The sequence below is a fragment of the Eschrichtius robustus genome, chromosome 8, assembly GCF_028021215.1.
Source record: "Eschrichtius robustus isolate mEscRob2 chromosome 8, mEscRob2.pri, whole genome shotgun sequence".
Classification (NCBI taxonomy): domain Eukaryota; kingdom Metazoa; phylum Chordata; class Mammalia; order Artiodactyla; family Eschrichtiidae; genus Eschrichtius; species Eschrichtius robustus.
The window spans coordinates 77,498,818-77,516,796 of NC_090831.1; the positions used below are offsets into that span (position 1 = coordinate 77,498,818).

The following is a 17,979-nucleotide window of genomic DNA, read 5'->3' on the forward strand; positions in this document are numbered from 1 at the left end:
CCAACGCAGCCAAAAATAAATAAATAAAATAAATAAACTTATTAAAAAAAAAAAAAAACTCAAACAAGATTAACCAAGTAAGAGTAAAGGCACAAATAAAGTATAATAGAAATGAAACAGGAGATACTCTGATACAGAATTATCAGACTTTAAAAACCAAAAATGACTTGAAGCAAATTTAACAAAATGCTAACATGTATCTACACATGTATCCTTTACAACATGTTATAGAATTTTTAATATGTTTGAAATATTTCAAAGTTACTGAAATTTTTATCATAGGTCAATTGCTGGTATGTCATGACTTGAAATTTAAAACTGATTTAGAAGTGGCTCTAATATACCTTCCAAAGACAGAACGTGAATATGAGCCTCAGTACACAGGATGACCTCAGCATCAGGTGAGCAGATGGAACACTTCTATTTTTCCTGTTTATATTCACTGCGTCTTTTCATAGCAGGGGGAATAACCTGCTCTCCCAGACCTGTCCAAACTGGACTTCTCCTCACATAGCGTTAGGTGAACAGGAGAAACTACCCAATTTCCTAACACACGGCTTAATTCATTCACTTAATTTTTTTGTTCAACAAAAAAAAATTGTTGAATTATTGTCTTCGAGGTACATACATTATGCTAAGAGCTAGGAACTCAGTACAAGTTCCCCTGGGAGTCTACTCTTGGAGTAACTTCTCATAGAATGCATAGTCTAGGGGCATAGAAGATTGTCTTCATATGAAGCAGAGCATGAAGAAGTGCTGTGGGTGATCCTGATGTGCTTCCTGTATCTCAAGCAGAATCAGAAACTAGCAGTAGAAGTACAGGCCACCAAAGACCTAGCCAGAAATTCTTTACAAATTTCCACTTTACCTCAATAATGATTTCAACACTAATATTTATGGAGCATTTCCCATACCCAAAGCTCTGAGCTACATGTCTGTCTTTCTCATTTAACAGATGAGAAAAATGAACCATGGAAGAAATAAGTAAATTGTCCAAGGCCACATGAAAATTGATTGGCATAGTCAGGATTTGAATTTAGGTCTATCTATCCCTAATAATATCCTTGGTCTCTAAGTTTACTGCCTCCGAACTACAGATTTATCCTGGACTTAGAAACAAAAGAAATGACTAGTTTCATTTATTAATACTAGTCAAGAAAAAATTTATTTTTAATTTTTTTAAATCGGAAAGGTAGCAACGACCTCAAGAAGACAGCACTTACTCTGTCCAAAAATCAAATTGCTGTGTGGGATACCTGTTGACCCCACTCAGAATGACCCAAGAAACCACCCTGCCTTCTAAAGACAGTTAGAGGTACACTTTCAGATTTTTGAGAATATGGAGAGAAGAGAAAACAAAGGCAGGAAATAATCAATATATGAAGTCCAAAGGCATACTTGGTCTTGTTTCCATTAGGTCATACCTGATTCCTTTGGGTCGAGGCTCTGCTCAAATGTTATACTCCTGCTTTCTCTCCCTTTTTTAAAAAATTCATTTTATTGAAGTATAGTTGACTTACAATGTTGTGTTAATTTCTGCTGTACAGCAAAGTGATTCAATTACATATATATAAAATTGAAGAATTAAGAATTTCTCGGGGCTTCCCTGGTGGCGCAGTGGTTGAGAATCCGCCTGCCAATGCACGGGACATGGGTTCGAGCCCTGGTCTGGGAAGATCCCACATGCCACGGAGCAACTGGGCCCGTGAGCCACAACTACTGAGCCTGAGCGTCTGGAGCCTCTGCTCCGCAACAAGAGAGACCGCGATAGTGAGAGGCCCGCGCGCCGCGATGAAGAGTGGCCCCCACTTGCCGCAACTGGAGAAAGCCCTCGCACAGAAACGAAGACCCAACGCAGCCAAAAATAAAAATAATAAATAAATAATAAATAAAAAATTTAAAAAAAAAAAGAATTTCTCATATTCTTTTCCATTATGGTTTATTACAGGGTATTGAATATAGTTCCTGTGCTATACAGTAGGACCGTGTTGTTTATCCATCCTATATATAAGAGTTTGCATCTGCTAATCCCAAACTCCCAATCCATCCCTCCCCCAACCCCTTCTCCCTTGGCAACCACAAGTCTGTTCTCTATGTCTGTGAGTCTGTTTCTGTTTCGTAGATAAGTTAATTTGTGTTATATTTTAAATTCCACATATAAGTGATAATCATATAATATTTGTCTTTCTCTGTCTGGTTTACTTCACTTAGTATGATAATCTCTAGGCCCATCCATGTTGCTGAAAATGGCATTATTTCATTCTTTTTTTATGGCTGAATAATATTTCATTGTGTGTATATATATACATATATATATATATATATATATATATATATACACCTCATCTTCTTTATCCATTCATCTGTCGATGGACATTTAGGTTGTTTCCATGTCTTGGCTATTGTGAATAGTGCTGCTATGAACGTAGGGGTGCATGTGTCTTTTCAAATTACAGTTTTGTCCAGATATATGACCAGGAGTAGGATTGTTGGATCATATGGTAGCTCTAGTTTTAATTTTTTGAGGAACCTCCATACTGTTTTCCATAGTAGCTGTACCAATTTACATTCCCACCAACAGTGTAGCTTCTCTCCCTCTTGTACCACTGTCTCCATTAAGTGTCTAATGTCACTTAATCTCCACATGCCTAAATTTTTAGGAGTTCCTATGGGGATAATCAAGTGCACCTACACCTTCCTCCTTTTGTACTTCACAGATGCAATGAAAAGTTTACTATGATAAAACATCAACTGGAAATCTAATCAATTACTCCCAAACATGGCTGAAAACACCCAAACTACTCAATACCAAGGTACTAATTCTCTGGTCTTTATTACCTGTTCTTATTTTTATAGTGGCCACTTATTCACCAGAAAATAAGAATTTTTTATAAATTAAAAAGAAAATAATACTAGTTTGGGACAACACCCAGGGAATAATTTGTGATTTTTTTTGCAGGGGGTGCTTCAAACTAGTTTCAAACTCGTCAAAAACAACATTTCCGCAATTTCCTGCTCAATCATAGTTCACTCTAATTTCAAAAAATTTTCTGACAGTATATTTGTATAAGACATTATATAATACAAAGATTAGTTCTGTAATTAGAATTAAAATAGGAACAATATTCTATTATAAAATAGTTAATTGGTTCCATATAGAGAAATACTATTAGTGCTACTTCAAATGTTTTTAAATTTATGGCTGACCATGTCTTTTTAAGTTTATAGATAAAATCTTGAATATTAACAGATGAAATAATTCTTTAGATATTTAACTGAAAAAAATCTTACACTGGAAAGAAAATAAAGAGGACTTCCTACTGAAATAGGTTACAGAGCTTAGAAACAGAACTCATGCTGACACCAGCTGTCACATTCCATTTCTCCTTACCCCCAGCACTAAGATACCTGACCTGTATAAACTGGTAATGGGCCAATATATTTTCTTCAGGCTACAGAGTCAAGACTACTTGCAATCTTAACAATGCCATTAAGGCAGCTGATGCATTATTCATGATGATGGACCTAGAGCAACCTTGCTTTGGTCCCAAGGGAAAGCAAAATTTACTTAATCCCCAAAGAATTTTTTCCAATAATACAAAGAGAACTAAATCATGAAAGCTGAGACCTCCCTGAAACCACACTGATTACAAGATGGCAGAGGAACATATGTCTGCACAAGCCTGCCAGGGGAAAAATGCAGTGTCCAGCTCATCAAAAAGATGCTAAAACGATGACTGGCAGCAGATAAAAAGTAAAGTTAGGAGACATACCTGGAATAACTGTTGCATGTGAGGAAGAAACAAACATTTTATCAGTTTGTATATGAGATTTGTGCAGATCTTTTACTCTCTTCCCTGGGTGTGTTGGGGGGGGAGGGGTGGGGAAGGAAGGGGGACAGGCATTTTGAAGCACCTTGGCAGGGTTACAACCAAATATCTTCTAGTCTTTTGGCAGAATGATGACATGTTTCAGCTTCGCTACTCTTGTCCATAAAACTTCACATTTCCTCCACACGCAGACAAATGTACACATAAGCGTACGATGGGCATTAGAATTGAGCCATGTGTTTGCCATGTGCAGGATGGCCACATATTTCATATGGCTACAGTTTAAAAGCCACAGAAATTCCCTCTACTGAACAATACTCAGTCTAACTTCTAAGGAGTACACAGAAGAGCTAAAAATAAACTTCAAGAGAAAACAGTTGAAAAAACAGGGCTTCCTTACAAGGCATTTACTTTTCTTTAGGATAATGGAAATTTTATGTTTAGAATAAAAGAAACTCACCTGAACCAAACAGTTACATCTTCAGTTCATGTCTTACTAAAACATCTACTAAGGAAGATGTAATTGCAAACAGTAAAATGAAGTGCTGTAATTTAAATATTTGCATTTCGATTCCTCTGCTACTATAATTATTGGTTTCCATAGAGAAGATAGACTATAGTGGATATTAGCATGTATTCCAGCACCACGCTGCTTGGCTACAAATTCCTGGGCAAGTTAGTTAAACTTTATGTGCTTAGTTTCCTCATCAGCAAAATGAGGATACCAATGGTACTACTGCGGGATTAAATGACGTAAAATATGTAAAACACTTATTAGACTAGTGCCTGGAACATAGTAAGTACCATACAAATGTTTGCTATTTCTCCAACTGCTACTAGTAATTCTACTCTTATGACTCCTCAGTCCAGTTACAAGTGGTGATCCCATCAAAAATATGAACATTATTCAAAGAGGTAGAGATTGTAAAAAATGGGAAATCCAGGATGGTAAAATGAACACTTATGGGTATAATAATTATTTATTTGCAAAAATACAAAATTTTGAGAATGATATAAAGTCATTAGAGCAAGTCATTATATTTTAAAATTCAGTTAAAGTGAGTGTTTCATTAGCTGGAGAGAACATGCCACCAATAGTCTTAAGGAAGCAAAATGAGTTTGGCTTTGTGAGAAGTGGTTAACTCTTCCAAGTGACTAGCATTAAACCACTGGCAGCTGTTATTTGCCTCTAAGATAAGATGTAGCCTTGGAGTTAATAGATAGCAAATGAAAGCCTAGTCTTCCCACAGTACAGTTAGACAGTAACATATGGTAATTATCAATCAATGAAAGCAGCTCACTAGGACTCCCATACATCAACCGTCAAATATATGGTTTTTCCGCTATACTTTTGTTGAGCATTTAAAATACTTTATAATACTTTTGTGAGGATATCATGGCTCTTGCAATAGTAAGAGAGAAAATTAATGAATCCTCCTTCTGATATAATTCACCACTTAAAAATGAAAGTATTTAAAACTGGGCAGCAGCTCAAACCCAGAGGACCCAAAGGACAAGGTTTCCTGGGCTGGTCATCTCTAAATTAGAAGATCCTGGAATTGAATCCCACCATCCCTAAAATTCAATTCAATATTTTTTTATCAAATTACTAGAAGATTAACCCTATTTGTATATTTATTTTTTAGAAAGTCTAGATCTCATTCTTGTAGGATTCTTATATCCTGAGGTTTAAGAAAAATCATTTATGTCAGCAGTTAGGAGCTAACGAAGTCATTAAATATAATAAAATTTAAAACTAGCTACAGCTAATAAGTAAATATTTGTGTATAAGGAAAATACATTGATCAATATTTTTTAATCATTCTAATTTTATTACTAGTCATACTGATGTTAAGTCATGGCTAAACTGTTTCAGAGAATGGACTTAAGACATTTCTCCAAGTCATCTAATTTTAAAATGTGTATATTTGTGGTTAATTTGATTTTTAGTAGTGTAAAAAGATATCATGTCCATAGCTATGACATCTGAAATTTTCGCTCTGGCAAAAGAACCTGTGTGAGGTACCTGCATGCCCATCCCACAACCTGTGTCACCTGCATCTGAAGTTTTCCTTCATCCTGCACCAGAGGTTCTGCTCTCAGAGTTTAGGCTCAGTGCTGTGAGTCCTGAACCTAAATCTCTCAGAAAGTGCAGCAGAAGAACACAAATACAGATTCTAACATATGGGTAGTTGCATCTGCCAAACATTCCTATCATTGCAGCAGAATCCCCTCAAAGAACCAACTAAAGATCCCTAATTGGGGCTTACCTGGTGGCGCAGTGGTTAAGAATCCATCTGCCAATGCAGGAGACACGGGTTCGAACCCTGGTCTAGGGAAGATACCACATGCTGCAGAGCAACTAAGCCTGGGCGCTGCAACTACTGAGCCCACGTGCCACAACCACTGAAGCCTGCATGCCTAGAGCCCGTGCTCCGCAACAGAAGCCACCGCAATGAGAAGCCTGTGCACCACAATGAAGAGTAACCCCCGCTCTCCGCAACGAGAGAAAGCTGGCGCATAGCAACGAAGACCCACTTCAGCCGAAAATAAATAAATAAATAATAAATAAATTTTTTTTAAAAGACACCTTAAGAAACATTATTCTTTTAACACATTGTGCACATTTGAAGTATTCAAGTATTGAGAATTACGATCCTCATGGAGAAATCTAGAAAACAGTATGAGAAAGTGTGAATACAATTCAAGATCACAAGCAATTTTCTATGGATGCTTTTTAGGTTTATAGAAGCTAGAAAGTTAGCATGAGCCAGGAAGGTATCTGTTGTCCTGACAGTCAGCATACATAAATTTTTCTAAGTGATTTCTTATAGCTGTCCTCCACTAGTATTTTTTGCTTGTTATTGACACATTCATTGTGGAAGACAAAAAAGTTAAGGTGGGATTTAAAAAAAAACAAAGGTATATCTTTTTTTAAGAAAATAGAATTGAACTGGAAATCTGACTTAGAAAAATGAATGCAAAAGGAATTTGCATTCCTAGAGAGTCTACTGGTAGCACAACCACCTGCTGGGAGATGATATTGTGCTGACCTAAAAATCTTTCATGGACCTCCAACCTCAGGGAGGGGAGAGGAATGTGACCACCAGGAGAAAAACTATCTTGTAAAAAACACTCAGGCTTTCTCCTTGCTTCTATATCAACATCCTTGATACTCTGTTTCCAGAAGTGACTGTGGCCATTTCAGTTTGCCTAAACAATGTTTTTTAAGGAAAATTACACCAGCATTCCATCAGAGTAAAAGGTTCTCTAGAGTCACAATAACCTCTCCCACCCATTAAGCAGACACTTTCTCCCCTGACACCTGCCCTCCAACACATAACACTCTCTCCAATTCCTTCACCCATTTCCAGACTTCAACCTTGACCCTTTGCTTTTGCCTTCTTATCCATCTTCTTACTGCCACTATGGACATAATTAAGACTTTGAGACAATGATCCTTGAGTGCACTCAATTCAATTAAGTGATGGGTAGTAACCAGTTAAGTGCCAGTTAAAAGTCAATACTGGAAAATGCGTGTCTCTACATATCCATCCTTAACGATTGGTATCCTGATTCAAGGACGAGTTGGGAGTGCTCACATACAGTTTAGAAATAATTTGAACTAATAAAAAAAAGACACTCAGCAGCTATTACTTTTGATTATTACCATAACAGATCAAATAATTTAACCAAAAAAACACTATCAGAACTAATAATGTTGATGACTGGTCATGATCTTTCATTGGTAATAATAAAATTAATCATATCTCTACCAAGATGTCTATTTTTACTTTTTGACTCCAAGGAAATCCACTTCCTCCCCCATCCATACATATCTAGAGGATTTACCATTCCTCTCCTAGTGTTCTAAAACTCCTACCATGGTTATTTTCCTGAGATATGAAAAATAAAACAGACTTTGTACTAGAGTGTGTCTTTACCATTTTTGCCCAAGGCAACTGACGTTATCAAAAAGCTACCCAACTGCATAACCAAATTTAAGAGGGATACCTAAAGGCTCTTCACTTAGACCACCATTTCAGTTTAAAGAGAAGACTGTAAAGGAGTAATTGTTAGGGACCTCCAAAAACTGAGATATATATATAATAAGTCTACGTAAAATACCTATCAATTTGTATAGCTATCCTATTTTACATACTGTAGAATATATATAGATAATATGGTATAAGAGTCAGCTCTGGAGTTAGATAACCTAGATTCAAACTGCAGCTCTACCCCTCCTTACTGTGCTACTTTCAGCAAGTTACGTAACCTCTTTATACCTCAGTTTCCTGTCAAGTGGGATAATAGTTATATTTATAATCAGAGGTTGTTTTGAGGATTGAATATATGTAAATTCATATGCCTGTCACATCATGAACAATAAATGTTAGTGATTACTATTATTAGGATTATAATACTGATTAACCAGAGCCTATATAATGGGAGACTTAGACTGACCAGCATATTGGCATTTGTCAGCTTCAAGATAAAAAAGTTAGCTAACAATAGAACAACAAACTGCATGGTTTAGACTCATTCGCTGCTACTCATCAATTTCAGTTTCCTTTGTCTTAAGAAGCCAGAACCATAGTTGGCCACAATCAAAATAAAAAGATTCTTTTCCCAGGGTATTCTGATTAATAGAGGTTTTATGTTTAAATTCTTTTTAAAGTTTATGTCAAACACACAAAAGTTCTCCCTAAACTAAGGGGCAAATTTCAAATTTAATTTTTAAATGATTTGGAAATAAATGCAAGTGAAAGATGATATTAATATGTTTTATTAAAGGAACAAATTAAAAGTATCTATTATGTTTTTTCTGCTTAAAGCCTTTCTTTGTAATCTTCGGGTAAAAAAAAAAGGTTTAGATAGAACTTCAAGATCAGAATTATGCACCTCTATGATCGGAATAAAATGGCCTTCCATGAGACATAGAATGTCTTGCAGATAATACAAATCATTATCTTAAGGAAAGATCACTAAAATATATTTCCTTTTACTGTAAATATAAAATTGCAATCAAGAGCAAAATCCAGACTGTGAGAGACTGTATAAGATAAACAACCTGATTTCTTCAACAAATATCAATAAACTGTAAGGAAGAATAAAAAGAGAAAGATAAGTGGAAACCAATGGATTAAAGGAGAATTTTAAAAACCTAGTAAAAAAAAAAAAACCTAAACACACAAAACTAAACTCTAGGACACACTTGGGTGATAAAACTATAAACAAAAGTAAGGAAAAACTAACCACAAAAGTCAGGATAGTGTTTACATGTCCTACAAGAAGAGGAGGGAGGGACCTGGGCTTGGGAAGAAACACATGGAAAAGTGGGCCAAGGTCTATTTCTTAAACTGGACAGTGGTTATTGGGTGTTCACCCTTTAGTCATTTTTGTGTCAGTGTTATATTTTACAATTAAAAAGATTTTTAAAATAAAATTGCAATTTAAAAGATTCACCAAAGTAGTTATTAAGTATTTTTTTTCATGAAAATGTCTTCCTTTTCCCACATACATACTCACACCCTTAAATCAAATGCATTGCACCTGAATTTTCACAAATAAAGGTTCCATGACACCTGAGCAGAGTCATATACCAGACTGGTTTCTAGCCATTGTTTAAATCAGACTTGATAATTATTTTGATTTTAATTTTGCATCCTCAAGATCAATATGATTGGGCTTCCCTGGTGGTGCAGTGGTTAAGAATCTGCCTGCCAATGCAGGGGACACAGGTTCAAGCCCTGGTCCGGGAAGATCCCACATGTCGCGGAGCAACTAAGCCCATGCGCCACAACTACTGAGACTGTGCTCTAAAGCCCATGAGCCACAACTACTGAGCCTGCATGCCACAACTACTGAAGCCCGCGCGCCTAGAGCCTGTGCTCCACAACAAGAGAAGCCACTGCAGTGAGAAGCCCATGCACCACAATGAAGAGTAGCCCCCCACTCCCCCCAACTAGAGAAAAGCCTGTGCACAGCAACAAAGACCCAACACAGCCAAAAATAAATAAATAAAATAAATAAATTTATATGAAAAAAAGATCAATATGATTATGTTTGTGCCAACTGACAAAAACAAAAAGTTCTTACCTACAGTTTTGCTTTGATCCCATATACCCTTTCAAACACTTCAATGCCAGGAGAAAAGCCAATTTAGAAAAAAATTCATAGGCCTCTTAGGGAAGGTGTTATGGGTTGAATTTTATATTGTATTCCCCTAAAATTCATGTTTTTAAGTCCTAACCCCTAGTACCTCAGATTATAACTATATTTGGAGATAGAGTTTTTCAAGAGGTAATTAAGTTAAAATGAGCTCATTAGGGTGGGCCCTGATCCAATATGACTGGACTAGTGTCCTTATAAGAAGAAATTAGGATACAAATACACTCAGAGAGAAGATCACGTGAAGACACAGAGAGAAGACAGCCATCTGTAAGCCAAAGAGAGAGGCTTAAAGAAACCAACCCTGTTGACAACTTGATCTTGGACTTCTAGCCTCCAGAACTGTGATAAAATAAAATAAATTTCTCTGTTCAAGCCACCCTGTCTATGGGACTTTGTTATGGCAGCCCTAGCAAACTAATGTAGAAGGTAAAAGAGGAATAAAATATTCTGGGTTTTTTTTTTAAGTAGTAGAGGGAAGAAAAAGAAAAATATGAAATGTTATAATTTTACAGTTTTATTCGACTCATAATGTATAGTAAAAAGAAAAACTTAAGAAAATTCTGAGTCATTAGTAAAGAATGGAGATCTAACAGACTCCATGTAAAAAGAAACACCCAAAGAGCTAAGCACAGAGGGCAAGACATGAGGAAACCAGCAGGAAAATAACTGGCTACTGACTTTGATTTGATGGGACAGGATTCAGCGCTTTCAATATGGTTTCTGGAAAAAACCCAGAGGAGAATTTTGAGTTTTAAATGGACTAAAAACAAATTGAGTGATGGGTGAGATCAAAGTGGTTTTCTTAATGGGAGAAATTCCTCTGGCTCTAGGGTTTGGATGAAGTTTGGATTTACATTTCCCTGGTTGGATAGGCTTGGGAGTTAGGCAAACCATCAAGGAAGAAAATGCAATTCTCAGGCTGGAAAATCAGCAGTGGTTGTGTGGTGAAGTCCATGTTCTGTGTGTTATATATACCCATGGAGCCTAATGATCTGAGTGGACTACGCTTTGTTGATTAATATAAGTTTCTTGCAAAGGGATACTACTGTAGAGACAGCAGATAGCTATTGCTGGATCCACCCTCCAAACCTCCATGCTTACATTTGCATTTCATCATTCCACTGACAGACGTAAACAGAAATTAATAGTGAACTGCCTGTTTCCTCTCTTCTCTAATTTAGCAAAGGAATAAGATACACTCTGCATTCCAAAAAGCATCATACAAAATAGAAAACGAAATCAAACAAACAAGGATGAGATTAAAAGGAGTCCAGAGATTCTAAATCTAGTTAAATATTTTTTCCAACTGTAAGTAAAATGGCTCCATTTTCTTATGTCATACTAAGAAGAATCCTAATATGCTTTCTGATGTAACACAGTGATATAAATCAATCAAACATTCAATTAGTCAGTTTTCAAATAAGTTTAGAATAACTTTCTAGAGGGACTGGCATAATTATTATATCTAGATCACTTGTAAAAATTAACAGATTTTGCTTTAAGTGTTTATCATTTAGAGATGTATAGATGTGTGAAGATTTATTTCCTGGGAAAAATGTCCCAATGTCTGGAATTTTCTTTTGTAGAGGAACAAAATTTGCCACCCCAAAATGTCTCTTTGGCATATGGATTATTTGGAGCTGAAAATAATCAAGACCCCAAAAGACTCAGGAAGAAACTTGGACCTTCCCTAAAACTACCCAAAGAGTGTGGTTAGAGGACCTGTTCCAGGAAGGGAGCCATCACCACAGATGATTACTGGATGAACTAGGTGTGTAGACAGGGAGGAACCTAGCAAAGTCTGTTGCTAAAACTCCTCTGTGTGTCCCATTGTCTCTATGTGGCCCAGCAAACATCTGGTTACCAAACATTTGCTCTTCCATCTCCATGTGAATTGCCTTCCCCCTCTTTGAGGTCCCAAACCACTACCCTCAACATCTTTTGTCTTTAGCTGAAGATGGTATTTAAGGTGAGGGTTTCAGCCTTTTTGGCGAATTACTCAGTTCTTGGTCTCTCCCATGTATACATGTCATCAAACTTTTGTTTGATTTTTGTCCCGTTAATCTGTCTCACGTATATTTAATTCACAGAGCAGCTAGAAGAACCTAGAAGGGCAGAGAAAAATTTCTTCCTCCTCACACTTTAAAATACTACACACACGTAGAGAGTGAAAAGATTATCAAAATGTTTATAACTATTGATGCTGGATAATGGGTATGTAGGAGTTCACTGTAGTATTCTTTTTACCTCTGTATATGTTTGAGACGTTCCGTAATAAAAAGTTTTCTTTTTTTAGTTAACACATAATTGCAAAATCCAATCCCCTTCACTTGTCACTGGACTAGGACAATGTAATTTATTTTGGTTATTGATAACAGAGTTTAATTTAAATAAAAAGCTTTGTTACAGTAATACATTTAAATTGAAAAGCAGTAGACAAAAAAATAAAAAAGCAGTAGACATAAGTTTAAAGGAAAGTAACTTTAGAAAATGTTTACAATATAATGTTTACTGTTAAAAAGCAAGATACAATATTGTAAATATGTATGATACCAAGTCTGTAAAATATGAAAATATAAATACATGCACAGGACAAAAAAAATACTAGAAGGAAATACAACAAAATGAAAACAAAGTTTATCTGTCAGTGATGAGTTTATGGATGATTTTTCCTTTTTTGATACATTTTTTCTCCACTAACAAGTTTTCTAAAATGAGTATAAATTAAATTAATAATCAGAAAAAGAAAGCAAATATACATATTTGCTTTCTTTATATATATATATATATATATATATATATATATGACATTATAATTCTGATAAGGCAGAATAGATAGTCTGAATGCTGTTCAGAAGAAAATAAACACTTAGCTAAAACTCTTTATACTAAACATTGGTTCTAAAGAAACTCTTGGGTGGGGTTTGGTCTCATATGCCTCAGACAACATCATCACTGATATGAAAGACACATACATTCTTATGCTTATAACTGGAGAATTTTTTTTTTTTGTATGTAATCTTTTTCAGAACTTACCTGACAAGAACCAATATCTTGAGATTTGTCTCCAGGGATTTAAAACTCCCTGGGACATCCCTGTTGACATAATAAGTTCATAATTTTACCAGAGAAATCTTTCCCAAATGAATGCAAAGCCAGGCACCTACCCTGGACCCAAGATTTCACCTCTTGACTCTCAGCGCTAACCTTAAAAGCAAATTTCAGAAATTATTTTCTGTGACATAATCTAAAAGAGAACTACTTGCAGTAATATTAATCCCACAAAGCATAACTCCAACAATTCCGGTAGTACAGTAAGAATTCGTTTTCTGGTAACTAAATTTTTTTCCCTAAGTCAGTGACACCCTCTCTTGATAAATTCTGAAATATAAAAACCCCAAAACTACATTGGAAGTATCACTGAAGATTAAAATCATAATCAGTACTTAAAAGATTCTCAAAAGTTTCCCCCAAGAGAAAAATTTTACTTGCTTTCACTTCCACAGTCTTCCCTCCACGTTCAATACTTAAAAGATTCTCAAAAGTTTCCCCCAAGAGAAAAATTTTACTTACTTTCACTTCCACAGTCTTCCCTCCGTGTTCAATGTGTCTCTCCACGTATTCAGAGGACAGCAAATCACTGCAACAGAAAGAAATGATATGAAAGAGGACCTTGAAAATGTAAATCATTTGAAAATCACCATTAAGTTTACAACATTCCAGCTTGAATGATTCTATTTTTTGTTTTGTTTTGTTTTGGTTTTTGTTTTATAAATTTATTTATTTTATTTATTTATTTTTGGCTGCATTGGGTCTTCATTGCTGGCGTGGGCTTTCTCTAGTTGCGGCAAGCGGGGGCTACTCTGTTGCAGTGGGCGGGCTTCTCACTGTGGTGGCTTCTCTTGTTGTAGAGCATGGGCTCTAGATGCATGGGCTCAGTAGTTGTGGCTCGCAGGCTCTAGAGTGCAGGCTCAGCAGCTGTGGCGCATGGGCTTAGTTGCTCCACAGCATGTGGGATCTTCCTGGACCAGGGATTGAACCCGTGTCCCCTGCATTGGCAGGAGGATTCTTAACCACTGCGCCACCAGGGAAGCCCAGCTTGAATGATTCTTTAATCCAGATTTTAAAACAAAAATAAAACTTTATAGGTCTCTCTCTTTCTCTCTCTCTCTCTCTCACACACACACACACAGCCTAGTACTTGTAAAAGGATATGAGGCTAAACTGACTAAATCACCTGTCACCCCGTTGGGTTTAGCAGAGCTAGTTCCACCGATCTAGTTCAGCAATTCTAGGAAACTACCATTATTTTTAAGACATCTTATTCTTCCCTTTTTTACTTCAGCTTTTTTGTGTGTGAAGATTTTAATTTAAGTTTTTATTATACCTTACATCCTTCTTTGCTGTTTCTCTCCCCTAACCTTTGAATAGTGGGGTACTCCTAGGAGGCTTAGTCTCCCCACATTCCTTGGTGCTCTTTTCCTATCTCATGTATTTAAGTACTAAGATGCTGTCAACTTCTAAATATATATTTCTAATTCAGACCTTTTCTCAAACTGCAGATGTAACTGCCTACTGGACATCACTGCTTAAATATCTAATAGGCATCTCAAACTTGACATGCCAAGGCTGAATTCTCTGACCCTCACCCATTCCCCACCACCTGCTCGGCCCACAGCCTTCCACAACAGCTAACATCAACACCATCATTTCAACTGCTTTGCCGAAAACTTTGAAATTATTGACTCTTCTCACACCCCACATCCTTGCTTTAGCTTTTTATCAAACACTTTTGATTTACTACCATACTTCACCATTTCTCATATGTTACGTGTGATATTTTATCTAACAAAATATTAGTTTCCCCCACAAAAAAAATTAAACAGAGGCAAAGAAAGTTAGAAGAAATGAAAAAGAATATACTTTCAGCATTTTAAAATAACTTTTTTTGAAATCTCTCCTAAACAACCACCACCTTCTTGTATAATTTTTAAATGTTTACATCATCTTAAATATACTTCTCTTTAATTCTATATAAGAGGAAAACATTTCCCCTTTAATAGAGGCACCTCAAGGCACAACTCCAATAAACAGTCTTAAAGTCTTCAAATTTTAAAGCAGTAAAATGTAGATAAAATTCACATTAATAAATAAAAATATAAACTTCTAAATCTACCCCTCTATTAATAAACATTCACCCAACTAAAAAAATGTGTTTCACAGTGCTCTGAAGGTCACCATCCAAAATTGTCCCAATCATAAAAAAAGGTGAATTTCTAAGCACAAGAGCTACCATGATAAGCACTATGCCTACAATTGCTTGGAATGTAAACAGAAAGATCAAACACGCATTACATTAATGCAGGCACGAGAGTCAGTTTCTTATAGTATCTGATGCTTACATTTCTATCTAGGTAACCTATAATTATAGTCTAAGTCCTTGTTTCATTTGTCTTTGGAATACATTTTCCTATTGACTTTACGGGGGAAACAGCTAGAATGCTCTAAGCTGCAAGTTGTAGAAAACACAACTAAAAGTGGCTTAAACAATCAGGACATTGTTATCATTTCTTGTTAGAAATTCCAGGGCAGGTGTGATGTGAATTTGCTTCTGCAACTCTTCAATTCTGGTAGGTGAATACATTTAAAGTTTATAAAATATAGGCAAAACACTTTTTAAGATGTTTTAAGTATACATAAGTAGCTACTAAGCAAAATTTTGTTAGATGTGGGCAGAATGCATAAGATGTGTAAAGCATAAGTAAGAAGATCATGTGTGTATCTCACATTGATAGAAAGGGATGGATGACCAAAAGATACGTAACATTTTTAAGGCACCTGGGTAATAAGTGTTAATGATATAACAAATATATAAAAGATACTATATATGCAAGATATGCTTATACATAAACACTTAATATTTATGAGGTCTTATTTCAACCACCTATTGGTAACACCCAAGATTTCTCAACTTCCACAATACTGACATTTCAGGCCAGATAATTCTTTGTCTTGGGGAGTATCTTATGCATTGTCACATGATTAGCAGCACCCATGACCTCTACCCACTAGATGCCAGCATCACACACACATACACACACACACACCAGCCATGACAATCACAAATGTCTCCAGACATTGCCAAATGTACACTGGGGGCTAAAACTGCCCTGGTTAAGAACTGCTACTGACACCCATTCCTGCCCCATGTTTTCTCTGAACAAACAGAATTCATGGTTGTCCATCCAGCTAACTGGCAGGCTGCAGCTCCTGACCAGGCATACTTGTCCCTGTGTCTCTCAGATACAGCACGTGGGTGTCATTAGCTCAGGCCACCTTGCATCTGTGGAGCTTGCCCAAACCTCATCTCTGGTCCTTGTAACTACATATCAGCAGGGAAGGCAGATGCAGCAGAGAGAGAAGCAGATTCTAAGAATACAGTGTACCCCAGTACACATTAGCTGGAGTGGTCCTTCCACCCCACTTGCACCCTATCCTAAGCGTGCTAACCTACCCTTTTCTTTCCTCTTGCTTCTCACTGTGTGCTTTAATTTGATTTAGCAAATCATGTGATTTGAGGATTTTAATTTGGTCTGTGAGGGCTTGCTGTTTGTTCCCTTACTTCTGGGATAGCTTGCTAGCTAGTATACTTGTAGGGAACCATTGCAGCAGAGTAATTTTCCACTGGGCATCAGAGCGGTTCCAGGGCTGGTTCATGTGATGGCTCAGTACCATTAATGAGACCAGGAGTACGTCCATCCTTCTGCTCTGCCACCAGAATGGTGGGTGACATGTACTTGTAACTGGCTCCTCTCATGACCCTAACGTGGCTGCTGCAGGTCTAAGCATCTCATGCGGATAAAGATATCCCAAGGTAAAAAAGCCTTGTATTTCTGTACAAGAGTCAGCAAACTCTTCACAAAAAGCCTCTAGCATTCATCTTCTCAAGTATGTTTTGCCAGGATTACACTACTTGGCCCTGCCAAAGCCAGTCTTTTGACAAGGACATCTGTCTCTGAACAATCAAGATTCTTCTCCTCCTCCCCCTCTCTCTCCTCCTCCCATGAACATCATGACTACTCAGAAGGAGGTAAACAACACTACAGGGTGGAGAGAATAGCTGTTGCATAGCCAACAGACAGCTGTCTTTTTTTTTTTTAATATAATTTTTACCATGAGTATGTTGGATACTTCACAAATTTCCAAAGGTTTCGAACAAAATAGTGAAGCTTCGTGGTCAGGATCTGCTGAAGCAAAATCTGTCATTGCTCCACCATCCACATCCCACTCTTTATCCAAGACCATACCCCCAACAGGAGAGGTACCAGAAAGATGTCTGCAAAAAACTGCCCCCTACCCTTGCTATCAGTCTCCAACAACTTCTCCAGCAGTGAGAGAGAAAAATTACCCTACAGAGGCAGTGTTTATTAGCAGAGCCAGCCAGATTCCCTCTCTTGGGAATCTGAACTAGTAAATTCAGAAAGAAAACAATCATTCAGTGGATGAAGGAAAGAGAAACAGAAAGTCAAAAATAAGCAGTCACTTGAGAGAAACTGGGCTGTGCCAGTGGTGAATCCTGTTACCCAAAAAGTGGTTCCTCTCTTGGTGGATCTCAAGCCAAAGAGTGGGAGAAGGAAGAATTTATTACTTGCAGCAAGTAAGGAGAACACCGGGGATCTTTCCCAAAGCAGTGTCTGCCCCAAGAGCAAAACTGGGGAAGTTTTAAGCTAAGGTTACATGCATATTCATGAAAGGGCTTGAGGTGAAGAAAATTCAGCATAGAATTGGGGCAATGGTCAACAGAGTCCACACTTTAGTTGATTGAAGTCATGAGGGTCAGAAAAGGTCAACATCATCATTCCTTAGGTTGCATTCGATCTGGTGGTTGAGTGCTGGAGCGGGATTTAAACTCTGCAAAACAGCTCAAGAAAGTGCTTGAGGCTAATCTTTACCACTGAAACAGAACTAGGAGTCT

General features: G+C 36.9%; 1 protein-coding gene across 10 annotated transcripts in view; it reads right to left on the reverse strand.

Annotated features, from left to right (window-relative positions):
- ADAM22 (ADAM metallopeptidase domain 22) overlaps positions 1 to 17,979 on the reverse strand; it is a 236,061-nt gene that overhangs the window by 96,579 nt on the left and 121,503 nt on the right. For all 10 annotated transcript variants that reach the window (XM_068549168.1, XM_068549159.1, XM_068549158.1 and 7 more), the window contains exon 4: positions 13,578 to 13,644. In XM_068549168.1, coding sequence (XP_068405269.1) covers positions 13,578 to 13,644 — 67 coding nt within the window. The remainder of the gene's footprint in view (positions 1 to 13,577; positions 13,645 to 17,979) is intronic.